General features: G+C 38.3%; 1 protein-coding gene across 1 annotated transcript in view; it reads left to right on the forward strand.

Moving 5' to 3' along the window:
• The first annotated feature begins 10,269 nt into the window (after positions 1–10,269).
• The window catches only part of KIF20B (kinesin family member 20B), a 69,420-nt gene continuing 51,810 nt past the window's right edge, over positions 10,270–27,879 (forward strand). Inside the window, exons 1-13 of the mRNA XM_081328444.1 lie at positions 10,270–11,875; positions 12,911–12,997; positions 13,094–13,213; positions 13,363–13,501; positions 14,969–15,153; positions 15,478–15,523; positions 15,961–16,155; positions 16,942–17,053; positions 19,122–19,190; positions 19,288–19,434; positions 22,077–22,239; positions 24,241–24,549; positions 27,435–27,574. Coding sequence (XP_081184570.1) covers positions 11,729–11,875; positions 12,911–12,997; positions 13,094–13,213; positions 13,363–13,501; positions 14,969–15,153; positions 15,478–15,523; positions 15,961–16,155; positions 16,942–17,053; positions 19,122–19,190; positions 19,288–19,434; positions 22,077–22,239; positions 24,241–24,549; positions 27,435–27,574 — 1,859 coding nt within the window. The 5' untranslated portion in view covers positions 10,270–11,728. The remainder of the gene's footprint in view (positions 11,876–12,910; positions 12,998–13,093; positions 13,214–13,362; positions 13,502–14,968; positions 15,154–15,477; positions 15,524–15,960; positions 16,156–16,941; positions 17,054–19,121; positions 19,191–19,287; positions 19,435–22,076; positions 22,240–24,240; positions 24,550–27,434; positions 27,575–27,879) is intronic.

A 27,879-nucleotide genomic window follows, 5' to 3' on the forward strand; every position in this document is an offset into this window, starting at 1 on the left:
ACAGCGCTGATCAGCTGTTTCGGCGGTTCGGAAGCCCCCTCCTTGGGAGAAGAGGAGGGGGTGAGGCCCCAGGTAGGGGTTGAGCTCTCCGGGGCCACCTGAGCTTTTAGTTCGGGCGGCTGAAGGATCGAGCCCCCCCGAAGCCTGGGTTTGCTCCAGGCTGCGCAGCGTTTCTGCTCCATGTTTTTGGGAGCAGAACCAAGCGTTAGCAACCACACCTGCCAGCAGAAAGGACTTTGGAGTGTGAAGATGCAGGCAGAGCGATACAGGAGATCAAGGTGAAAGTGGATTTTTGTTCTTTAGTTCAACAGATTTTATGGACTCTGAAAGTGAAAGTACGTAGCAAGTGAAAGTGGGGGAAGATGGCGGCTAAATCTTCCAAAGTTCTCAGGAGTGCGGGGGCTTCCCCGGTGCAACAGTCCTCGCTGCAAGCCTTATTGCCTCCTGCACCTGCTCCGGCACTGACGGTTAAAGACCTACAGGACGCTTTGGAAAAGCATTCACAACAAATAGCAGATATTATAGATGAAAAGATGGAAAAGATGGAGGAGAAGTTTACAGCAATGAGGGCAGACATCTTGCCTGCACTTCAAGGTATGGCTTTATGTATTGAATGCTTGGACGAAAAAATGGAAGATCTTGGCCAAAATAATTCCAGATTAGAAGCAAAAGTGTTAGAGACTGAAAATGTGGTGGATAAAATGGACGGTGATTTGACTCTGGTCCAGTACCACCAGATGGAGTTTGCTATCAGAATCAGAGGCTTAAAAGAGAATCCTAAAGAAGATTTAAAGCAGATAGTCTCTGAGGCTTTGGAAGGGGTACTGGGACAGTCAGCAGCTGAAATTGAGGGAAATATAGACAAAATCTTTCGTGTGAATTCATGGATTGCAAGGCAAAGGAAGCTACCTAGAGATGTGGTTGTCTACTTTACAAAGAGAGCAATCAGGAATGAAGTTATTCAAGTTTCTTATGATACTAAGCTTGTGGTTGCTGAGCAAGAAGTTTTGGTTTTAAAAGAGATTCCTCCAAGAATTTTAAGGAGAAGGAAAGATTTTGCTTTTCTGGCACAGGAACTTAAGAGACGTGATATCAAGTTTAGATGGGAGATACCAGTGGGTATGGTAGTGATGCATGAAGGTACGAGGCACTGTCTTGTCACAGTGATGCAGGCACGAGATTTTTTCAGCAATATTTTAAAAGTAACCCCTTTACCACTTTTGGAATCTACAAAGAAGAATGGCGAGGGAAAGCCTCAAGATGCTGAAGGAATAACGCAGGCAGATGAGAAAGCTACTGGAGTGGATCAAATTACAGTTTCATCGGAAGATGCCAGAGATCAGAGGATGACGTGTGCTGCCTCGAGACGAGCGAGACGAGAGCAAGAGGAGGATCTACAGAAAGTTATGGAACCTTCAAAGCGTACCTATAGTGAAGCTGTGGGAGGGGCGCGGCCTAAGGAAGTTAAGGGACTCCTGACAGACGTGTTCCAGAAGCTCCAGGTCGCTAAGGATGGCGATTAAGTTTCTAACCTGGAATGTTAATGGCTTAAACTCACCACAGAAGAGAAAGAAAATTTTTCAATATTTAAAACAATTTAAGACTGATGTTATTTGTTTGCAAGAAACACATATTAGGGCTATGGACCAAAAATATCTATTGAACTCTAGATTGGGTACACAATTTATTGCTTCTGCAATGAATAAGAAGAATGGAGTGGTTATCTATGTTAAGAATACTATGACAGCGGAGTTAATAGAAGCAGATAAACAAGGAAGATATGTTATAATAGATTTGTTGTTAGAAGGCAAAAAAACGCTTTTGGTTGGACTGTATGCTCCTAATCAACAACAAGCTGATTTTTATAGTTCATTACACAGCAAGATCACTCAGTTGGATTATAAATCTTTTATTTTTATGGGAGATTGGAACGGTGTCTTGGATGTACAATTGGACAAGTGTAGTTCTTTTAGGCATACTCCAAGCCACGCTAGACTGCCTAAATCTTTTTTTGAGATGAAGGATGATTTGGAGTTGTGAGACATTTGGAGAGAAAGACATTTACAAGAAAAGGATTATACTTTTTTTTCTGATAGACATCAATCTTTTTCCAGGATTGACTTTATATTAACGACTAATGATTTTTTTCCAGGATTAAGAAGATAAAGATTTGTCCAAGAACTATGTCTGATCACAGTCCAGTCTGGTTAGAGATTGACAAGGATAATAGAGATAGGCGCTCTTGGCGTCTAAATGAGAACCTGTTTAGAAACCAGGGAAACATGGAAGAATGCAAAAAACAGATGAAGGACTTCTTTGAAACTAACATGAATAAGGGTACCTCTATGGACATGGTTTGGGATGCTAGCAAAGCTTATATGAGAGGGGTGTTAATATATATGAACAACAAATACAGACGTAACTTGGAATTTAGGAGGAAAGAATTAGAGACTGAAATTAGGGAAAAAGAAAAGGCCCTAATTTTGAATCCATCGGATGTGAAGATCAAAGAGGTTATTAATTTGTTAAGAGGACAGTTTGACAAGTTGATGGCTGACCAGGTGGCAATTAACTTACGGTTTGCTAGGCATAATACTTTTTGCAATGCCAATAAACCAGGCAGATGGTTAGCTTACATGTTAAGGAAGAAGCAAAGGGCTTCTAATATAGATAAAATAGAACATAAGGGTAAGGTTGTGTATCAACAGGATCTTATTAAGGAAGCTTTTGTGGACTTTTATTCTAAATTATATGCTAAAGATAAGATCAACGAAGCAGATATTGATGTATATTTGAGGACTGCTAACATCCCGGTTCTTACACAAGAACAAAGGGAAGAGATTAATCAATTGATAACTGAAGAAGAAATTCTTTTAGCAATTAAACAATTGAAGGTGGATAAAGCACCAGGCACGGACGGACTGACTGCGGTGTATTACAAAAACCTACAATTGGAGATGATAAAGCCATTAAGGGAATTGTTTCAGACAATTCAAAGGGGAGGAAGGGTGCCTCCGTCTTGGAGAACTGCTTTTATTTCTCTGATTCCGAAGGAAGATCAGGATGTCACTCAAGTAAGAAATTGTAGACCAATATCACTTTTGAACACGGACTACAAGATATTTGCTAAGGTTTTAGCTAACAGATTGATGAGGGTTTTGCAACAGATAATTCATGGGGACCAAACTGGGTTCATTAGTGGCAGGCAAATGAAAAATAATGTGAGGCATATAGTTGACTTGTTGGAATTTTTGGAAAGGAACAACCAGATCCCTGCGGCGCTGATTTTTCTAGACGCCAAAAAAGCCTTTGATCAACTGGATTGGCAATTTTTGATGAAAGTATTAGATAAAATGAATTTTGGGGATAAATTCTTACAACCAATTAGGGCATTATATCAAAAACAAACAGCCCGAATAAGAGTAAATAATAGTTTGACTGAAGTATGTAATATTGAAAAGGGCACAAGACAAGGGTGTCCGTTATCACCTTTATTATTTATTTTAACATTGGAGATATTATTGATTAAAATATGGAATTCGGGAAAAATTAAAGGAATTCAAATTAGAGATCAGGATTATAGACTGAGGGCGTTTGCAGACGATCTGGTTGTTACGGTGACCCAGCCAAAAAATTCTGTTGTGGACCTGATGGAGATAATAATGCAATATGGGAAGGTTTCTGGATTTAAGGTTAACGTACAAAAAACTAAAATATTGGCCAAAAATATGACAGTATCGCAAAAGGCCCTTTTAGAAGGGTTAACTGGATTTGAGATTGTTAAAAGGGTTAAATATTTGGGGGTGTACTTGTCACCCTCAAATGCAAAGTTATATAAAAATAATTATGAAAAATTATGGGGAAAAATTAAAAAAGAATTGGAAAGTTGGGAAAAATTACAATTGTCTTTATTGGGAAGAATTGCAGCAGTGAAAATGAATGTTTTGCCTAAATTTCTATTCTTATTTCAAATGATACCTATTCTTAAAAAAGACTCAAATTTGGAGGAATGGCAAAAAGGTATCAATAAATTTGTATGGGCAGGGAAAAGGCCACGAGTTAAATTTAAGATTATGCAGGACACGCATGAAAGAGGTGGTCTTAAAATGCCCAACTTTAAATTATATTATGAAGCTGCTGCGTTGTCAGTGATAAGTGACTGGATTAATTTAACACAAGGGAGATTATTAAATCTTGAAGGCCACGACTTGTTATTTGGCTGGCATGCATATTTATTGTATGATAAGAAGGTAGATAATGTGTTTAAGGTACATATTTTAAGACAGGCATTGCTGAGAGTTTGGAAAAAGTACAGACATAAGCTAAACTACAAGATACCTTTATGGGCAATACTGAAACATGCAATAGAAAACATAAATGTTGGGTTCAAACATGATGTGACTACATACAAGGAAATCTTAAGTTTGGAGAGGAACGTATGGTGTTTGAAGCCGTACAATTTTTTACGAGAAGAGAAGATTGTTCAAACTTTGTTTCAATATGGTCAATTACGGGCCAGGTGGAAAGAAGATCAGAAAATTGGCTTCTCAATGACTGATGAAAATCTGGTAAAGCAAATTAGAAATCAGGGTCCAGCACATATCAAACGGATATATCTTGCATTGATAGAAATTGATTCAGAAACAGAACTTGTTAAAGATTGTATGATAAAGTGGGCCCAGAATATTCAAGAAGTTATTACAATGGACACTTGGGAAAAGATCTGGGTGAGGAACGTAAAATTTACGCAAGCTCAAAATTTAAGAGAGAACTTTTATAAAATGTTTTATAGGTGGCATTTAGATCCTAAAAAGCTTGCAAGTATGTATCCGAACTATCAACCTAAATGTTGGAGATGTGGTGGCGAAGACGCAACATATTTTCATATATGGTGGACCTGTAAAAAGGTTAAAGCTTTTTGGATTAAAATCTGGTGGAATATGCAGAAGATATTTAAGCAAAGGATAAAGTTCTGTCCGCAATTGTTTTTATTGGGCATAATCACGGATACTACTGTTGTGGACACTAAGTTGATGTTGAACTTAATTACGGCAGCAAGACTTTTAGTAGGTCAATATTGGAAGAAGGAGGAACTGCCGACTATAGAAGAATGGACTCTAAAAGTTTCTGACCTGGCAGAAATGGCAAAGATTTCGGCTTATTTGAAAGACCATTCGCAACAACGTTATATTATGGAGTGGAAAAAGTGGATTGATTATATCCAGAACAAATATGGGACTAAAAAGTTTCATTTAGCATTTGTATAAGTTTTGATGTGATATTAGTATTGCTTGTAGTCATTTTACATGAGCTAGAGTGCGGTAGACTTAATAGTTTATTGTTGTTAACATATGGTTGTTTATGATTGTTTTTACCTTTATACCTTGTATTTAGCTCTGGGAAGTCGGGGAGGGGGGAGGGGGGAAGGGGAGGGGGAGGGTTAGGGAGGGTTAGGAAGGGTTGGGTGGGGGGAGGGGGGAGGGATTGTTAAAGATAAAATGTATTGAAAAACTTTTCAATAAAATAAATAAATAAATAAATGGTTGGAAGTCAAAAGGGGATCAGTAAATATGTGGCTCAAGGAGTGCCTGATAAATGCTGGTTAATTAATTTTGGGGACTTTCTGTAGCGTTCCATGCCAGTCCTGAAGGTGAAGTGTTACCCAGTATTGGATGGTCAGCTCCCAGCATTAGTGGCCTTGAGTTGTCTCTATTATTAGTATATACATAACAATGTGAAGTCACAGCTGCCTTCGTATACATTGACTTCTTCCCAAGAATCTAATTATTAGTGTAATATATGCGCAGATGCATTCAGTGCAGCCTTTTGCAATTGGCTGATGGAATATTTTTCAAAAATGTTTGTAGTACTATTATTTAATGTACTTAAATTATTTTCATGTAAGTGTTTCTTAACCTTAGCAACTTTAAGATGTGTCAACTCCAGTATTCAGAATTTCACAGTCAGTCTGCAGGCTGAGGAATTCTGGGAGATAGTGTACACATCTTAAAGTTCCCAAGATAGAGACATGCTGTAATAAATGTTTGGTGATTGATGAACAATCTGAAACTTTGTGATGAGGTTGATGACCTGAAGAGTCTGCCCCGGGATCTCTGCTTTAACCTATTGTGGGATTGTTCTTTTCTTCTTTGTTAGATGTTTTTGTGCCAGCCATGGCAGTTCCCCAAAAAGGTCATCAGATGGGAGCAAAGAGGCATCTTTGCTCCCACTGGTGGGTCAGGGGTCCCCGGCCCCTGCAGCCCCATTGGTGAGTTAATTGGTAAGGGAGGGGCTGAGGACCCCCTATAAAAACCTCTGCTCAGGGGCTGCTCTTTTCTGCTCTCTTTGTTCTCTCTTCTGCTTGCTTGCTTGCTGATCCATGAGCTCAATCCAGGCATGGATGCCTCCATGCCAGGGAACTCTTTCTATTTACTTTATCGTTAAATAAAGCTTTGACTGATTGCATCCCTGCGTGCTGGCTTTTACTTGGAAGCACCTTAACGAACCATCGATCTCGTGAGGCCATCTCACATTCTTGGTACTGTGGCTCCTTAAAATGTGTGTTGACTTCTCCATGGATGAAGTGTGTTTTTACCAATGGTTACACAACGTGTTTAGTGTACTATTAGCAAAAGCTGCCAACTTTATTAGCCAACCCACAATTTGTGAAATCTCTCCAATGTTTTGCGATGCCTCCTGGGATTTTGATGCAATGTTCATTTTATTAAATTAGTTTTGAGAAGGTTAAATGACTGAAATGAAACAAAATGGGACTTGCTTGTTTGATGTTATGGGAACTGACCCAAAATGTACATAAAGGAACATTTTCTTGCGTCTTTCTTGAATGTCTTCATATTTACTTTGAATAGATGCTTGTAAGTTCTGACATGAGGTGGCCTCACAGTTAACACTGCATTAAAATCCGTCTAAGAATCAAATCCTACAGAACCTAATAGGAACGGTTTACAAACGTGCAACACCTGCGGAGAATTCTGGCAAGTACCAACACGTGCGCGTGAGCGGAGGTGTGGGGAGTGCTATTGCACTCAGTAAAAGCAAGCGTCTTGCGCCGTTTAAAGTCCAACGCCGTTTTTTGCCCCTCTCTATATACTATCTAAAATAATTTCAGGCCAGTCCTTAAAATTATCGTACTAATCGACGAAAAGCTCCATACCACGAACTTCAGAGGACCTGCTTCAGCGTTTGTTTTGGAGGGGAAAAAAAAAACTATCCTTCCCAAGATCCTTTTCGGCGTAAGCGTTTAGCTCATCCCATCAGTCTTTGCGCCTGAATTTGAAAACGCCGCGAGTCAGGATCCTTAAAGTGAGTAATGAGTTTGCTGCGCTGGCGGCTTTGAAAATAGGGTCTGCTGTGACCCTATTTTTTCCCCAGTTTTGAAGCGTGCATTGCAGCGGAGAATATTTTTTATCGTGACTTCTCGGGGGAGAGTGGATTGTAATGGGACGCAAATGATCCCGGACGTGATTTCCGCTTTCTAGAGTGGGGAGAACGGAGCCCCCAGCCCAGATTCTTGACTCGATCCTCTCTTATCGTCAGTCACTCCAACAGATTTGGAAGTAAGTAAATGAAACGCTACTTTTCAACAACCGGAAAGATATAGCCAGGATTCACTGCGTTCAGTCCAGTCTTATTTATTTATTTTATTATATTTGTATACCGCCCTTGTCCCGAAGGACTCAGGGCGGTGAAGTCCAAAACTGAGTCGGAACTTTTTCTGAACCCTTTTCTCGCCCTCCTTAGGTTCACACGCATTGTTTTGAATATTTGAAACCATATTCTAATCTTGAAATATTTTCTTTTGTGGAAATAAATTCCTTTATTACAGCATAACACTCTTTAAGTTTCCCCGTTTTGGGGGGGGTGGGACTTCGAGTCAATGGCGACTCCCTGGACGAGTCTGCAGTTTTCCTGGCAAGTATTTCCAGAAGTAATTTGCTCTTGCTTTCTTCCTAGGGCGTAGAGAACATCACTGGCCCAAAGCCACCCAACTGGCTTTGACTTCCGGTTTCTAACCTGGAATCTAACCATTACTACACCAAGCTGATTAACTGTTCCCAATAAAGTTACTTATAAACTAACTGACTTATAAACCAAACTAATGAGGTTTGCACACTAAGGTTCCTTCCTAATTGCTAAATGGAAATACTCTCTACCCACCTCTTACTTGGCAGAAACCTAACACAAAATAGTATGACGTTTTCCCCCCACTGATTCCTGTCCTGATTCTAGGCCTCTGCTCCCAATCCCTGTGGTCTTGAAGAGAATGTGTGATAATACTTAATCGAAATTAAAAGGGGGTTGGAGAAATGCATCTTTAATAATAGAGGTGTTAAGAGTTAAGTAACATACAAGTTTTGTATTCCTATTGGCAAAGTTGAATAGGGGTAGATGACTTAAGCCTTTCTGGAGATAAAAGCAACATGGGCAAGGCAGAAATAAGCTCTTCTCACGGATTTTTGTCCTGTGATTCAGTTGTAGTTGGTAGGTCTTTAACCTTGTAAGGTATTGTATTTATTTGTTAGATTAGTTTGCACTTTTTGTACAAAAGCTCAATGCAACATCCATAATGCTGTTTCTTTTCTCCAGAACAGTGAGGTAAGTTGGAACACGAGAGGAACCAGCCTAAGGTCAGCCAAAGAGTTACTATGAGTGAGGGTGGGTCTCCCTAAGTCAGCACCTTTAGTCCTGCCATCACATGGCTTTCATTTTGTGTGAAGTTTTGGTATCCAGGTATATATGATTTTCCCCAAGCAGTTCCTTCTGTGACTGTCAACATTACACAGAGGACCAGGTTTTCTTTGAGTTAGCTCATAGTCAAAGAGCTAGGCCATCTTCATTAAGAAAATAAAAAGCTCATCAAGCTTTAATTTAGTTAACCCTTGCTAGGTAAGATTTAGAAAACAAGGTACTAAATAAAATCTGTGTTTAACCTGCACATTAGATTAATGAACAATTTAGTTAACTTTTTGCAGCAAGAGCAAGCAAAGTGAAGGTGCCAGACTTACAAACGGGACACCTTCATTTAAACATTGTGCTACCCAAAGAATGTGCATATAATCAAATTTAATGTAACCTTGATGGAAACACTACTCTGCAGTATTAATGGTTTTCTTCCACACTCATAGGCAAGGCTAGAAGTCATATTAAACTTCTGTATTTCATCTTTTCTGCCCTTATGGATCCTTTTCTACAAAACTTCGGAATCAGAATAGAGCTGGAAGACACCTCGGAGGTCTATCTGGTCCAATACCCTGCTCAAGCAGGAGATCCTATATATTTCAGACAAGTGGCTGTGCAGTTTCTTAAAAAAAACCCAGTGATGAAGTACCCACAACTTCAGAAGGCAAGCTGTTCCACTGTTAACTAATTGTCCTCACTGTTAGGAAGTTTCTCCTTAGTTCCAGGTTGCTTCTCTCCTTGATTAGTTTCCATCCGCTGTTTCTTCTTTTGCCCTCAGGTGCTTTGGTAAATGTGTTGACCCCCTCCTCTTTGTGGCAGCCTCTCAAATACTGGAATACTGCTATCATGTGTGTCCCCCCCCCAGTCCTTTTTTTTTAGCAAAACCCAAATCCTGCAACCGTTCATATATTTTAGTGTCTAGACCTTTAATCATCCTAGCTGCTCTCTGTACTTTTTCCAAAGTCTCAACATCTTTTTTGTAATGTGACCAAAACTGGATACGGTATTCCAGGTGTAGTCCTACTAAGGCTTTATAAAGCAGTATTAATACTTCATGCCTCTGGTTATGCCTCTGGTTATACAACCAAGGATTTTATTAGCTATTTTGGCTGCTGCCGCACATTGCTGACTCATTTTTAAGTGATCATCCACTAGGACTCCAAGGTCCCTCTCACAGTTACTATTTTTTAGCCAGGTTTCGCCTAATCTGTACTTGTACCTTTAGCTTCTCCTGCCTAAGTGTAAAACCTTGCTTTTTTCCACATTAAATTTCATGTTGTTGGATGGGGCCCATTGATCAAGTCTGTCAAGATCTTTTTGGATCCTGAGCTTGTCTTCTTGGGTGTTGGATATTCCTGCCAGCTTAGTGTCATCTGCAAAGTTGATGAGTTCCCCTTCTGTTCCCTCATCTAAGTCATTTATGAAGATATGGGAGAGAACTGGGCCTAAGACAGAATCTTGTGGTATCCCACTGCTTACTTCCCTCCATGTAGATGTAGTACCGTTAAGGACTACTTATCACATATGGTTTGTCAGCCAGTTTCAAATCCATCTGGTGGTGATGCTGTCTATCCCACATTTTTCTAGGTTACCAAGAAGTAGGTTGTGGTCTACTTTGTTGAATGCCTTGCTGAAGTTGAAGTATACTATGTCCTCAGCATTTCTCTGGTTTACTAATTTAGTCACTTTGTCAAAGAATGAAATAAGATTGGTTTGGCATGATCTGTTTTTAACAAACCCGTGCTGGCTTTTAATTATAACTTTATTTGTTTTTAGTTGTTTGCAGATCTGTTTTTTTCCCCCTTTCCTTTTTTGAAGATGGGAACCATATGTTCTCACAGCTCTTTTCCAATCCTCAGGTTATTCCCCAGTATTCCAGGATTTTTGAAAGATATAGTACAAAGATTCTGAGATAACATCTGCCAGCTTCTTCAGAACTCTGGGATGTAATCAGTCAGATACCGATGATTTATATTCGTCAAGATCAGATAGGTGTTCTCTAACCACTTTCTTGTTTATTTTGTTTTTTTTTTATTTCTAGTCTTTTACGGTTAGGTTTTTGGTAGCTTGGGCAATAGTTTCTTTTTTGCATGAAGACTGATGCAAAGAGTGATTTAAGCACTTCTGATTTCTCTCTGCTGCCTGTTACTTCCTTGCCATCTTCTCTCTTAAGTGGATCTACTGTTTCCTTGACTTTTTTTCCTGTTATTTATATGTTGAAAGAAAGTTTTAAAAAATTATCTTTGACTTTTGTTGCAAGTCTTTGTTCATTCTGAGCCTTTGGTTTCCTGGAAAAGACGTTGAGACTTTGGGAAAAAGTGCAAAGAGAGCAACTAAGATGATTAAAGGCCTGGAGACTAAAACATATGAAGAACAGTTGCAGAATTTGGGTATGGCCAGTCTAGAGAAAAGAAGGACTAGGGGGGGTACATGATAGCAGTATTCCAGTATTTGAGAGGCTGCCACAAGGAAGAGGGGGTCAATTTATTTTCCAAAGCACCAGAAGGCAAAACAAGAAACAATGGATGGAAACTAATCGAGAGAAGCAACCTGAAATTAAGGAGAAACCTCTTAACAGTTAGGATAATTTACCAGTAGAACAGCTTGCCTTCAGATGTTGTGGATGCTTCATCAGTAGAGGTTTTTAAGAAGAGACTGGACAGCCACTTGTCTGAAATGATATAGCGTTAGTGTTAGGCTTAGGGGTATTATAAATGGTTGTTGTTATACTTGCTCTTTGTATTGCCAGTGATTAGGGCTGTTGTGGGAAAAATGAGAAGAGGAAGGTGTATTGGATGTGTTTGCCCCCTTGAGTTGTTTGTAAAAATAATCTTTGCTATAATTGTTTACAATTATAGAGTTGTAACCTACTCTTTCTTTCTTTCTTCTTTCTTTCTTTCTTTCTTTCTTTCTTTCTTTCTTTCTTTCTTTCTTTCTTTCTTTCTTTCTTTCTTTCTTTCTTTCTTTCTTTCCTTCTTTCCTTCTTTCCTTCTTTCTTTCTTTCTTTCTTTTTTTGTATTCTAATAGAATGGAGGCAAATCTGAATAAACCATCAGTTTCCAGACCTTCCTTTCTTTCAGCAGTTGAGCTAACCCCAAGAACTGGCCCTGTGGATGCTAGTGATGTTAAAAAAAATCTATACAGTGATTTTTCTTCAAGTTTCAATATAAGCCAGGTAACAGAATAAAACAGTGGAAATTTATTTATTTAGTTTCTATGACCACCCATATCAAGCAAGTGACTTTGGACTGATGAACAATCATAAATCACTTAAAATCAATTGCAAACACAATGCAATAAATACAATAAATATACAGCAGCCAAGAAAAAATTATAATTAATAGATGTTATTATAACCTGGAAATGGGCCCTTAATGCTCAAAGATCCTGTTTCACAATCAGAGGAAGATATTTTTTTTTAAAAAGAAAATTCTTAAAAATTATAACTAGGAAAATAACGGCTTTGGAAATGGCTTAGGAAATTTGAGTAAATATGGTAGAATGAATTCCACAATTTATTTATTTATTTATTTAGTTATATTTATATATACCGCCCTATTCCCTGAGGACTCAGGGCGGTTTACAGGGAATTAAAAATCCAAAATACAAAAATTAAGAACCAAATTAAAAAATATTAAATTAACCCTGTAGTCAGTTAAAAAGAACCCCAAATTAAAAATTCCTCCAAATTAAAAATTTGATCTAACTAGTCAGTAGTTGGCAGCAGAGTCTAACATGGTTTTAATCTTTTTTTTTTAAAAGTTATCTTATAGGAGAAAGTCCGGTCCAATGTTACTTCAAGGTACTTTAGATGGGGATTACAGGGGCTTCATATGATAGTTTGTTGTTAAGGTAGAAGCACCATTTTCAGTGGTCAAGTCTTGAGCTAAATTCAAAGACTTGAACTCTTGAGACAGTAATGTAATGTCATTTTTAAAAACAGCTGACATGCCATCTTACGTAGTTTTATGTTACACAGAAGTGAGAGGTATCAGTCTGGTGTATTTAGGAATAGCTAGTGGGCTTTTTTATCCACAAGGCTTTGCTGTAATAAGTGAGATGCTAATTCTCTGTGTATGAGAGAGATGGAGAGAAAAGACGGGGAAAAGTCTTGACTAAGGGGAAAAAATGTTCTCTGCAATTGTAAGTCTGGGGCATTTGAAAATTATTGGCCACAAACCAGATTTTTATCACTTTTTCTTTTAATTAGAGAGAGAGCCTGGAATCCAAAGAACGAATTCATGTTTGCCTTCGGGTCAGACCAATTTTAGAGTTGGAAAAAGAACATGATGTTCAGGTATTATTCAGCTAAAAGAATTAAAAGCAAAACTTCATTAAAATTATCTGCCTGGCTCTAAAGGATTCCCCGACCCTCACCCTATTTTTCTTATAGGGTTGTGTTTCTGTGGTTGACTCAACAAGTGTTCTATTAAAAGCTCCTAAAGGCTCCAAGACATTTCGCCTTAGTGAAAAAAACCTGCGACAATTGGTGCAGAAATTTACTTTTTCCCAGGTATAGCCAGTTTCCTTATTGGTACTATGAAAATGTTATGCATCTTTAACAGGATTATTTATTATTATTATTAGCTTTTAAAAGTTGAGAGTCAATATATTTTTTGCAATTTTTATAATTGAAAAAGACCCTTCTTGTATATTTCTTAGGTATTTGGGCCCAAAACAACACAAGAAGAACTCTTTGATGGTGCTGTGAAGCAGCCTATGTTAGATTTCCTAAGGGGACACAGTCGGCTAATATTTACTTACGGTGTTACAAATGCTGGGAAAACACACACCTACCATGGTACATCTGAGAAACTGATTTATCTAAGCTACACGTTTCAGCTAAGGTTGCTTTTTGTCCTCTTGGTAGCACAACATAATTTCACAGTTCCAGCTGTTTTGGAGATATTTAGATATTTAGATTTGAGAAGATGAAAAGTCACTTTTATATTGGTTCTAGTTAAGACTTCTATATTTTATTGGCAGCAGCTTTAAAGTCTTAAGCCATCTTTCCTATCCCTGCAACCTGAGTTTCAAACAACAGAGGGCAGAGATTGGGTCCTCTTGCATGCAAAAATATGTCCTCTGCTATTCCGAGTCCTTTCACTGAAGCAAGGTACCCTGTTTGAAATCAATAAATGTGCTAGTGTGTATTTAAGATGAAAAAGATGTACTTAAGATGAAAAGCCAGAATCTAACATAGTAATGGTACTTTAGTCTTAAACTCCTCAGGTGTCTTAATCAAGTGATGAAATTCATTATCAGAATATTTTTATGCAACAACTACACTAGTATTCATTCACCCAGTAGACGGCAGTGTTTACAAGTTTGGATCTATGGCAGGCACGTCAAACATGTGACGTTGCGTGACGTATCACGATTTTTTCCCTATTGCTGGCAATGTGGGCGCGTTTTTGGGATGATGCGTCCGGCCCGTGGGCTGGCAGTTTGACATGCCTGATCTATGGTATATACTGTTCACTCTTTTGTTCTAAGTAGGGTTTCCTGTTTCTTGTTACAGTTAATAGTTGAGCAGTAAAGCACATGGTGACTGTACTTTTGTTTGCTCTGTATGGTGCTTTATATAAACATCAAGTGATCATCTTTTAGCATTATTTGTAATAAGGAATGGATAAATCCAGGAATCAAGGGTGCCCATTAGTGTGTTCCATTTCCCCATGTTGGCCATGTCAATTCTGATACAGTTGGTCAAGAAAAATGCAAATAGCTAAAAAAGCTATCCCAGAACCCACAAGTATTTTTCAATAGAAGGGGGGGAGGGAGAGAAAAGAACAAGGAAGCGTTTTCCATATAAATAATATAATGCTGATGAATGAGCTGAATTCATTGAATGCTTTACATTGCTTTTGTTTTTTGGTGGCAAAGAAATTATACATATAAACTGAAGTAAGTCCCACTGACTGCAAATAGGGCTCACTACTGTGAGGAATTAAGTAAGTTCTAAGCTGTAAGAACACTTTGTCAATATACAAGACAAGCAAGTCCATATTTGCTGCCTGCTGTAAAACTGTATTGTATTTACCTGAAGGATGGCTCCAATTCAGCTCTTGTAATCTGGGTCCAGCAAATATTTTGGATTTCCTTGGCCAGCAGTTATAGAGGCTAGGGTCCAGCATATCTGGACAGAAACAGATTGGGGGATAATGGCAGTCATTCAAAAATATATTTAGTTCAGAAATTTCAGCCTTTCTTAATCTCTGCTCCAACAGCTTGGAACTCTATCTAAGTCTTAAATTCTGTATGCCAGGTACAGAGGAAGATAAAGGCATTCTCCCCAGGGCACTGGACATGTTGTTTAAAAGCATTCAAAACAAACTGTATCCAGACATGAATCTCAAGCCCCATCGATGTAAAGACCATAGAAATCTGTCTAAAGAAGAAGTGAGAGAAGAAATATCTCTAAAAAATTCATTGCTTCGGCTCCTGAAAGAGGTACTATGAGTTTGTTTTTAAAAAAAACAAAACCAAAGCAAACTTTTAAACAGATTTTAGTGAATAAACCCAGAACAGAAAAATCATGGGTTTGACAATAAGGAAACATTTAATGGAATGTAAGGATAAGGAATATAATATTGGTAGATTAACGCATATGCCCCGCCCCTCCTGTCAGTTTGGGTGATGTTCAGGTGTTACAGAACAAGTTCAGAGAAACTGCACATCTGTATCTTCTAATATTAAGATACAAGGGATGATGGAGAGCAACCTCTAACAAAATATTTGTGGTAATCCAAATTTTGTTCTTGACTTAATTTTCAGGTAGATTGCAACAGCAGCAGTAATAGAACAACAGATAATTGTGAAGGTAAGTTAGGTTGTTCATACTTGTTTGCTTAACCATTGTTTACTGAAGAGGGTTGGATTCAAAAATAATGATCAGCTAGTGTCACCAGGGCCACTCTCAACTTTGGAGTAGTATGATGGAACCATTCTTCAAGGGATTGATAGGATCAGGACAAAGAAGTGAACAGAATCTAGACAATTTCTGCATATATTGTACTTTGCCAACCACAAAATCTGGGTCTGCATAACATGTAAAACCCAAATCAAGCATTATTGATATTGCTGTAAAAAGTGAATGTTGCTATTTGTCACATTGTTGACTTCATTGCTGTAGCTAGCAAAGTCTAACAGCTAACTCTGTGATATATCCAAGCTGGGGTTGTATCCTCCATACCAACTGCCTGCTACTGAATAATATGGTTTTACATTATAACTTATTTAATTCCAATGTTCTGCCAGATATGAAAGAACCAGAAAAAGAAGCAGACCAGTCTAACCTGGAAGAGCAGAGAAACGTTAAATTCTCTGTTTGGGTTTCTTTTTGTGAAATTTACAATGAGTGCATTTATGACTTATTGCTTCCAATATCCAATGACAAGAGGAGAAAAATGCTACGCCTGGCGCAGGACATAAAAGGCTATTCCTATGTAAAAGGTAATGAAAATTTTAGCAATTGACCATAATTTCGATAAGTTAGAAATACCCTCCTTTTTCAATGTGAGATAGGCTTATTTTGACTAAAATTATGCATGGAATTATGCTATATAAATGTCATTATAAAATTTATAATATACAGGTTAGTATTTTCAATCCTTGGCTCTTACCTTCACCTATTTCACTTTATTTGGAATTTATATAACAGTAGATTTAATTTGTTCCATTTTTTCTACCAATTTTTGCTATTTAGGAATCCAGAGATACCTGCTATTATCTTAGAAGTACCTCTGCTAACAATTATTAACTGTTCACTGACATTTATCAGGTCACTGCTTACGTAATAGTTTTTGTTCAACCTGCTTTCAAAGATAAGATTCCAAGAGAATTCATTCAGATTGACATATATTTTGTAATATATGTCATGAGCCTGTAGGGTGTCTTGATGGGCTTGGAAGTATATCCTGTGTTGCTAATTTTCCTCCATAATTATTTCCGCTTTAAAAAGTGTAAGATCTTAGTCACATACATCTGAGGTTCCAAAGGGTTAATTAGCTGTGTGTGGGAAAAGTACCAATTCTTGAGACTTATTTACATCCCCCATGTATGTTTAATCTAGACCAGCCAATGTGTGAAGTAACACTTAATTTCCAAGGCAAAATATTGCTAAATCAGATTAACTATTTCTGAATTCTGTTTTTCCAATTACATTTATCTGGTAGGATTATATACCTTGTAGGGTTTTGTTGTTGTTCAATAACTAATAAATACTCTGTTTCTTGAAAGATCTACAATGGGTTCAAGTTTCAAATTCCAAAGAAGCTTATAAACTTGTGAAACTAGGCTTGAGACATCAGAGCTATGCTTCCACAAAACTGAATGCCAACTCAAGTAGAAGGTAAAACAGCAAGTGCTTGGTATGGAATGGACAAATGTCTGCTTTGTATTTAATTTGGAAATCTTATCCAGTCTAGACTTAATGCTCCCAAATCTTCTTGTTCATAGTATGTTTCCTGATCTATCAACCCAAATATTCTGGTTTTATGTTTCCTTCCACGAACAACCACCAAGATGGAGCTTACAAGCTGTCATTTGTATATTGTATATATATATATTGTATATATATATATATATGTAATTCCAAAAATGTTGGCTTGATGTTTGTAACACTCCATCATTGTAAGACTATGTGTGCTTTGATCTATACATAATCAAGCAGATCTATATTAATTCACTGAAATATAGCACTTAACTCAGAAATCCATTTAAGATTTTAACTTGGTGGAGCAGTGGGCTAATGCATCTTTAAGTAACACCAGCTGCCTGCAATTAGTGCAGGTTCGCATCCCACCAGGCTCAAGGTTGACTCGGCCTTCCATCCTTCCGAGGTAGGTAAAATGAGGACCCAGATTGTTGGGGGCAATTAAGCTGACTTTAATAATGCCGCTTGGGGTGTGTGTGAAAGCCCTAATAAGCAGGCATATACATAGAATGAAGGCTACTGCTAAGCTTGTAAGCCGCCCTGAGTCTTCGGAGAAGGGCGGGATATAAATGGAATTAAAATAAATAAAATAAAATAAATTTTCATTTCTGATCAACCTGTGTTTGCCTTAACTAATAGTTGACTGGTTCAGGTAATCTTTAAACCCTCCGTTTAAAGAAATTAAAGCTAAGACCTATTAAGTTGTTACAGAGCTTATAAACCACTCCAGTCACAATGAACTCTTATCATCCTACAAGTCTGCCTCCATAGCTCAGATTAAAATGCAACAAACAAAACAAAACTATAAAAGTACAAGAGTTGTTTGGGAATAGCTGCAGTCCACCCTTACCTCACCCCCATTATTTCATATATGTATCCCTTGTATTTCAATTAGTAGAGGGGCAAATACCTCATTCAACTTTGCAGGACTTGAGTAATTTGAATAGCTAAGGCTTTGTAGACTTTGGAAATGTCAGTCAGGAGGGCACCATTCAAATGTCCAGAAGAATGCTGACCTAAAACAAACGGAACAGCAAAGCATGCTTCCACAGCCCTAGATAGGAAAGTTGGAGCAAGGACATGCAAAAAGAAACTGATCTTATTAGAGAGGCAGATATTCTTGGGAGATGGTGGCCCCACAGATACCTAGGAACTAAGTCATGCAATCCATACAATGATTAATGTTTGTGGATCCACAGGAAATCAAAAGTAAAAACGTCTAAAAGTTGTAGTTCTGAGCATATTTGGGAATGTCAGTGTGCAAATATCCCAGGATGCTAGAATTATTTGTGTCTCACTGAACCATAGAATGGCATGGTTTTTCAATCTATCCACTCTGAAGCAAGGAATTCATGTGCAAGGAATTACAACCAGAATGTTGGCTGGGTGAATGAATTTATTTATTGGCTGGTAGCAAGTTGGGTGTAACTTACTTGAAAACAGAAGTACAGATAGTCCTCGCTTAACAACAATGTATTTAGCGACAATTTAAAGTTATGACAGTACTGAAAAAGTGACAACTTGTTCTCACACTTAAGACTGTCCAGTGTCTCTGCTGTCATGTGATCACAATTTGGGTCCTTGGCAACCATTGCACATTTATCATTGTCACAGCATCCCACAGTCACCTGGTGATCGCTTGTGACCTTCCCAGCTGGTTTTTGACAAGCAAAGCGAATGGGGAAGTAGTAGTCGGAGGTCACAAATCACAGTTCTGTGATTACATCACTTAGTGACCGTAATGGGACTGCCGAAAGTGCCATCGCTAAGTGAGGAAGTCATGTGATATTTCGCTTAATGAGTGCTCTTCACTTAGCAATGGGAGTTGCTGCTCATTAAGCAAGGACTTTGTGTACCACAATTTGGGAATGGAAATTCGTTATGTAAGAATTGAATTCGTTGGCTTTTGAGATACATACAGGCAAGCAAACTACTGTTTGTACCCAGACATGCTTGGAGGTAACTTTTTCATTTTCTCTTACAGCCATAGCATATTTACTGTGAAAATGCTAAAAATTGATTCAGAAACCACGCGGGTGATGCAGGTCAATGAGTAAGCGGTCTTAATATTTCAGGAAATCATTATCTTTTCAAAACTGCCGTGCAATCTGTGTCTGTGCTGAAGGGGTGTGCTTTTCTCTTCCACGTAGATTATTTCTCTGTGACCTGGCTGGCTCCGAGCGCTGCACGAGAACCTGCAACGAAGGGGAAAGATTAAAAGAGAGTGGAAACATTAATACTTCGCTGCTTATTCTGGGCAAATGCATCGGTGCCCTGAAATCTAATCAACAAACAAAGTAGGAACTGGAGGGCGAGTTTCTTTCAGAGTAGGCAAATCTTGGCCATCTCAGCCACCCACTCATAGAAAGGGAAAGGAAATGTTAAATAGCAGAGAAAAGTTTCTTCTATCTTGTTACAGACTCTTCATTTTCTTTCTAGCTATAAAAAATATACAAATTATGCATTCCCTATTTAGTGTTCTAACCCAGGGCTAGGCAACCTTGGCTCTTTTATGACTCATGGACTTCAACTCCCAGAATTCCTGAGCCAGCCATGCTGAGGGGAAAGGGAGAATTTCCAAGCTGAGCCATGGTTGGCTCAGGAATTCTGGGAGATGAAATCCACGAGTCATAAAAGAGCCAAGGTTGCCCACCCCTGTGACCTTTTTTTTTTAAAAAAAAAATGAGGGTGAAGGTTCATTCTCCCGATCTTGTGGGTTGGTTTCCGAACGTTTCGTTACCAGGCTGGGTAACTTCTTCAAGCAGAGTTTAGGAGATGTCAATGTCAGTGTTCTTTTGTTTCTAAGGGCTTCAGGTGTGGGTGTGTCAAATGAGGACCTTTTTTAAAAAAAAACCTTGATAGTTTCTTCTCCCCCATTCCTGCATAAGAGAGAAAGAACCAAAAGAGGAAGGTTTTTTAGTAAAACAGATGCTCAACTCTTCTATGTGGGTTGTCTCCAATTTCCAGGAACCCCCAGAATTTCATTACATGTAATCCTCAACTTATTAACCATTCATTCAGTGAAGTTACAGTGGCATTGAAATAAGTGACTTGAGGGCGGTCTTTACACCTTACAATTGCAGCAACAAACACCCCCCCCCCGCCCCCGGTCACGGGATCAAAATTTGGGCTTTCGGCAACTGGCATATATTTACGATAGTTGCCATTTCCTGGGATAACAATGATCACCATTTGTGATCATTTGCCAGCCAGCTTGCAACAAGCAAAGTCAAGGTTGGGGGGGGGGGAAGCTGGATTCCCTTAACAACCACATGAATCACTTAACAACTGCTTTGCTTAACGTGATTTGCTTAACGACTGGCAAAAAAAAAGTAAAATCAGGCCCAATTCACTTAACAATCACTTTGCTTAGGAATGTAAATTCTGGGGCCAGTTGTGATTGTGCTTTGAGAGGGCTAAATGTGTTGAGTTTCAAAGATGCATAGATGTCTGCTTATCCAGGGAAAAATTATCCTATGAAAAGCACGATGTCTTAGAACTGCCCCGCCTTTTCCCAAATATACTTCCCAAACAACATTCTCCACCTTCCCAATGTAATGATTTTTCCACTCTGTGAGCCTTGTAATTGAATCATGTAAATAATTTTTCAGAAGTTGTTGGCCTTTGCTGTAAAGACTGAAAGATTACCTGTCTTCTAGATCTTGGTTGACCGTAGACCTCTGCAATCTTTCCATAAGATTTTCCTTCTATGTTGATTTTCTAGAGATACCCTGTTGTTAGTTGTGGCAAGGCTACTGGTCTGTTACTTATCAGAAAGAACAGTTTCCAAGCAGAAATAGTGTTTTGGTTTTTGACACTTAAATGGCAGGGCTATGATTCATAAGGTATGTGTGTTTGGACAATTTTTCTTCTTGTTAGTTCTTAGTTAGTAGCAAGCTTTAAAACCTCTTTAACAATAAACATCTAAGTTGAAAATAGCAGGCAAAGCTTGTTTCAGTCACCATCTACCTGCACAGCATCTTAACTTTGGGATATTTGCTAGAAAGAAACATAGAAACATCTATTGTGTTTCTCCGCCATGTGTCTTCCTTTTCTTTTATGAATTCAAGTTTAGCTTGAATAGCCAGGAAACATGTATGAACCCTAAGCCTATTTGTAGGAACGGGTGTTGCACTTATTTCTGCAGTAAAATTTTGCTGCTAACTTTCTATATGTTTAAACTTTGAGATTTAAGGTGCTGGTACTTACCTTTAAAGCCCTACATGGCTTAGGACCGGGATACTTGCAGGATCATCTGCTGCCAGAAATGAATTCCCATCGCCCAGTACACTCACACAGAGAAGGCCTCCTCAGGGTACCGTCGGCTAAACAATGTCGGCTGGCGACCCCCAGGGGGAGGGCCTTCTCTGTGGGAGCGCCAGCCCTGTGGAACCAGCTCCCCCATGAGCTTCGGATGGCCCAAGATCTCCGGTCCTTTCGCCGCGGCCTCAAAACAATCCTTTTCCACCTGGCTGACCTGGACTGACAGGGATTTTAATTATGTTTTTAATTTTTAACTCTAACTTTTAATTTATTTTAATTTTAATTTTAATTTATTGTACAGAGGCCTTTAATTTTAATTTTTATCTTAACTTCTGTATTTATTATATGTTACTGTTGTTAGCCGCCCTGAGTCCTTCGGGAGATAGGGCGGCATATAAGTCCCAATAATAAATAAGTCCCAATAAATAAACTTTGCTGCAAGGAGAAACCTCCTGACAGGACAATTAACCAGTGGAACAGCTTGGCTCCAGAAATTGTGGGTGCTCCATCACTGGGGATTTTTAAGAAGAGGTTAGACAGTCACTTGTTTGAGATGGAATAGGTTCTCCTGCTTGAGCAGTGGGCTGGACTAGAAGACCTCCAAGGTCCATTCCGGATTCTAGTCTAGTCTAGTCTAGTCTATTGATTAAAAAAAAATTCTCGTTCTTCGTTCTAGGCTGCAACAGCACATTCCTTTTCGGGAAAGCAAGTTCACTCACTTCTTTCAAGGTTTCTTCAGTGGGAAAGGAAAAGTTTGCATGATAGTTAATGTCAGCCAGAGTCCCTCTGCATATGATGAAACCCTCAATGTGCTAAAGTTCTCGGCAATTGCTCAAAAGGTAAATGCGCCCCGATGCTTAATGGCTGGGAATGAATGCCTATGACAAAATTGCTGGGTTACAAAACTTGCAAATTGTCAGACTTCATTACCAAAGTTTGATAATAAATCTCAGGTTTCTCAGCACGTAGTCTTCGACTTACAACAGTTTTTTTAAAGAGACTGTTCGACGTTACAACGGCCCTGAAAAAAAGGGACTTAATGATCGTTTTTCCACACTTGTGACCGTCGCAGTATCCCCACGGTCACATGATTTACATTCAGATGCTCGGCAACTGGTTTATACTTATGACTGTTGGCAGTGTCCCGGGGTCATGTGATCCCATTTTGCGATCTTCTGAGAAGCAGAGACAATGAGGGAGCCAGATTCTCTTAACAAGCACATTAGTAATTTAACAGCTGCAGTGATTCACTTAACAAATGTGACAAGAAATATCATAAAATGGGACAAAAGCCCACAAAAGTCTCACTTGGCAACATAAATTCTGGGCTCCAATGTGGTTGTAAGTCAAGGACTACTTGATTTTATTCGGCACTGGGCTAGTTTTGACAGAAGCTTCTGAGGTAGGATTTGGCTAGATGAGAAGCTTTACTGAAGACAAGAATGAAGCCACCATTGATTTGTCCAAGTAGCGCAAAGTAGTCAAAATTTTCAGTAGGTCTGCACTGCAGTTTAAACTAGTTGTTGTTTCCCCCCCCCCCCTTCCTCCCTTTCAGAACTAACAGATACTTAGTCAATCTGTTGCTGCCTCTGAGAGTCATTTGGTCATTTGAGATCAATTCTCAGCCTGAGAATTACAGGAATCTCTACCCTTACTTCTGCCTTCATCTCTCAGATGTGCTAATTAGTGTAGAAAGATCAGTGCGGGATAAAAGGGTTGAAGTACATCCAGAACAAAACAGATTGAAGTCCTCCCTCAGCTATGGAAGCTCCTTGGGTCACTTTAGGATAATCCCCGTCTCTCAGCCCCTTATCCAGTTTTGGTCAGCACGATGTAAAAAAGATGTCGAGACTCTAGAAAGAGTACAGAGAAGAGCAACAAAGATGATTGGGGGACTGGAGGCTAAAACATATAGGGAACGGTTGCTGGAATTGGGTATGTGTAGTTTAACGAAGAGAAGGGTGAGGGGTGACATGATAGCAGTGTTCCAATATCTCAGGGGCTGCCACAAAGAAGAGGGAGTCAAGCTATTCTCCAAAGCACCTGAAAGCAGGACAAGAAGCAACGGATGGAAACTAACCAAAGAGAGAAGCAACCTAGAACTAAGGAGAAACTTCCTGACAGTTAGAACAATTAACCAGTGGAACAACCTGCCTCCAGAAGTGGTGAATGCTCCAACACTGGAAGTTTTTAAGAGAAGACTGGACAGCCATTTGTCCGAAATGGTATAGGGTTTCCTGCCTGAGCTGGGGGTTGGACTAGATGACCTCCAAGACCCCTTCCAACATTATTATCATCATTATTATTATTATTATTATTATTATTATTATTATTATTATTATTATTATTATTATTATTATTATTATTATTATTATTAATAAAATAATAATAATAATAATAATAATAATAATAATAATAATAATAATAATAATAATAATAATAATAATAATAATAATAATAATAATAATAATAATATTAATAATTCAAAAGCTTGGCAACCGACTTATGAATCCTAGGGTCATGCGATCACCTTTTGCAACCCTGACAAGCAAAGCTGAGGGGGAAGCCAGATTCACTTAACAGCTGTGTTCCTGTCATAACAACTACAGTAATTCACTGAACAAATCTGGCAAGAAAGGTCATAAAACGGAGCAAAATTCACTTACCAAATGTCTCTTAGCAACAGAAATTTGGGGCTGAATTGTAGTCGTGGTGTCTTTGGAGAGCTCTTTTATTTTTACTTATATGCATTGAACGTCGAGGATAAAATATTCATAAATGCTGAAACATTCTCATTAATTGTGACTTTAAGCACATTTTGTGACATCTGCCTTGAATAGGTCATGGTACTAGATCCTGAGTCTCCCCAAGAAGAGAGGGTTGATCAGCTATCCCTCAAAGCAGACTCCGAAATGACCCTTGTTGATGGCGTTTGCTTACCCATGAAAAGAGCAACTATATTTTGGGAGGGGACTCTGGAAGATGTGATGGAAGATGAAGAAGAGCTGGTGGAAGATGACAGCGAAGAACACCAGGGGGATTGTTTGGCAGAAGACCCACATGCAAAAGAAGCTGACGCAACTGATGACATGGAAAATCAACTTGAAGGCGAAGATAGCGAAATCATTATGAGAAAAGAAGAATATCAGGTATGTCATTTGCCATGTGTCCCAATCTTCAACCAAAAAGACTAATGAGCATGGGTAGCATCAAGGCAATTTAAATTAGGATGGGGTAATGAAGAGAGAGAGGAAAAAAAGGGAGCTTGTGCGTTGGTCCCAATGAGAAATGCAGTTGATTAAGAGCAGGCATTTTATCGAGATTGATGGATGGGGCCCTGCTTCCCTCCACATCATTTCTTTGTAGTCTAGCAAAGAAGATAGTCTATCTTCAAAGTCATACCAGGTTCCTGGCTTTGGCTGATCTCAATAACAACTAAGAAGGGCCATGTCTGGTTAGTAAGAATATGGGATATAGACTACTAGACTGAGGGTTTAAATTGATGTCAAGTTATTAAACTGTTGTTAAGAAAATTACACAGAAGTAGCTGAGTAATGGGAGATATCCCAAGTGGAACAACCAATAAGTTGGAGTAGGGTTAACAAGGTGTATTTTTTGGGGGGGGGGGGAGAAATGAACATTGAGCACTTTTCCAGAAAGAGAAAAGGCATTTGAATAAAATTAATATATTTCAAATATAATTGCATTTAGCTAATATTTATATAATCAATGAGCAATAGCTACACAAGATTGCATTAGGCTACATGCATTCTGTACAGACAGCTTGTTGATGAGAACCGGTTGTGTTTAATTTAGGTCTAAAGTGGTTGTGTCAACTTGTAAGATTAAAGACATTTACTTTGAGGTTATCTTGCTCCTGTTACTGGCTGCATCGTCTGCTTGCTTAATATAGTTCCCTTTATTAGCCAAGTTCCTTCCATGGTAGTAACAGGAACTGAGCTGGAGTCAAAGGGGCCTTTGCCTAGCAACCAAAAAGCAGAATTTTATATTTGAAAGCAAATCTAGCTTGTGTTTATCCTGCATATCTGTAGCTTGCTTTTCTACAACAACCTATACTTAAAGTTGATTTCCAACGCCCTAATTGGACAACATATATATATATATATATATATATATATATATATATATATATATATATATATATGTATATGTATATGTATATGTATATGTATATGTATATGTATATGTGTATGTGTATGTGTATGTGTATGTGTATGTGTATGTGTATGTGTATGTGTATGTGTATATGTATGTATGTATGTATGTATGTATGTGTGTGTGTGTGTGTTTGAAATAAACTATTTAGATTACCTTGCTAGGCCCCAAACATGGGGCAAATCTTTATTTCCTGTTTCAGCCTATCTTGAAGGCCATCGAACAGGCAGTAGTCACACCGGACAGCTCATATATATTTATGTAAATTACTAACAAAGTCTCCCTTAATTCTTTGTTAGTAATTTACATATATATATATATATATATATATATATATATATATATATATATATATATATATATATATATATATATATATATATATATATATATATATATATATATATATATATATATATATATATATATATATATATATATATATATATATATATATATATATATATATATATATATATATATATATATATATAAAGAAATATAAAAATGTCCTAGAAACCATCCTGCTAGATAGCAAATTAAAGAATATAATAAAGCTTTCAGGGATAAATTTAGAAATAAAAGGGAGTCCGGCAGAGAGCTGGAAGGGTATCCACCAGGTGTGGTCAAACAAGTCAAGATGGCGGTTGCAATGGCGTGATCGAAGCTGCACCTGTTTCTTTATGAGCCTTCGATTGCACATTGTGGCTGTTGTCTTGGATTTTTTTAACCACATCTTGTGAGACTCCTGCAGATTAGTCTTTTTGGAATGCCTATTCCCTGGTGTAGATGCAGCTGAAAAGGTCATGTTCTTGAAAGACATACTGTAGAAGGAAAGCAGCGGGATTGCCTAGATCAGCGGTTCCCAACCTTTTCTATACCCCGCACGCATAGAACACTTCTGATATATTCTCGCACCCCTTACAAAAGTTCAACGAATCATGCATATACACTATAGTTTTGAAAACCCAAGTTTTTGCACACCCCCTGGAATATCATCTCGCACGCCCGGTTGGGAACCAACCCCTGGCCTAGATGCTGAGCAAATTATTGCCTGTATTGGTCAGAACCAAAATGACCTTGAAGAGCAAGCGAAAGAGCCACTACCAAAACTATGGTCAGGTAAAAAGAAATCAGAACTGTATCTGAGAAAGCATCTCAAATATACGGTAAATGTAATAAAATAAAATAAAATAAATAAAAATAAATAAGACCAAAAATAAAGGGAGGGGAGGCACATTCAAACTTGCAAGATTCTATCCTTCTATGATAAAAGCACTATTGGCTTGCATGACTTCAATTTCCTAGTCTAGTCTACCTTGGTCAAGTCATCAAGTGGATGGCTTCCCAGTTAAATGGTTAGCAATCAATAAATGGGCCATGAACGTTAACAGGATGCCAGCCAGTGTAGGTTGCTGAGTGGATGCACAATTTACATGCCTGCAAGCCACCTCCAGGTGCCTCTTTGCTATATGACTCAAGAGGAAGTGTAGGAAGCGCAATTTGGTTTTCTTTACCCATTCATGTTTGCTTGGAGAAAAGAGGCAGCTTCCTCCAATGTAAGTTTTCTTGCAGGGTTAGAAAACTAAGCACATCCTGAATGAAACATTAAATCAGTAATAATGGGTAATGAAGAAAATGAGGAATAACTATACAGGTGACGTCTGTTGATAATATGGCTGTACCGTGAATGTATTGATGTAGGAAGCTGTCCATCTTTACTAGAAGACGGTCTTATTCAGTACTGCATCTTTTGCCTAAGAGACAGGATTACTAGAGTATCGTGTCTCCAGAGACCCATCTTGCATGTCATAACACAGAAAGTCTCATAATATTTATTCCTGGTTCTCCAATTTAGAAGCTACTAGACATAATAGAAGAACTGAAAAATAAGTTGATAGGTGAAAAGAAAGCGAAACTGTACATGGAGCTAAAAATTCGAGAAGAAGTTACTCAAGAATGTCTCCAGTACTTCAATGCAAAGGATAGTGACCTCAAGTAAGTCTTTTTTTTTTGTGCCACCTGGGAGTTATAGAATGTTTTCTAGTATACAACAAAGGTGTGTGCATATTGTTTCAGAGTCTGTCAAGATCAGGCAGAAAATTACTTAACCGTGGTGAAGCTATTTCTTGTGAATATTTAGATAAAACAAGGATTGGAAAAGTTTTAGATACTATTCAAAGGTTGTTAAGTTGCCACTTTTACTGATAGGTAGCATTTTCATTAACCCGCAAAGCAGCCTATTTCCAGATAAACTGAATTACAAACTTATACTTAACAGAACAAACCAAATGTGCATAGAT

Source organism: Vipera berus (genome assembly GCF_964194415.1).
Source record: "Vipera berus genome assembly, chromosome: 5".
Taxonomy (NCBI): domain Eukaryota; kingdom Metazoa; phylum Chordata; class Lepidosauria; order Squamata; family Viperidae; genus Vipera; species Vipera berus.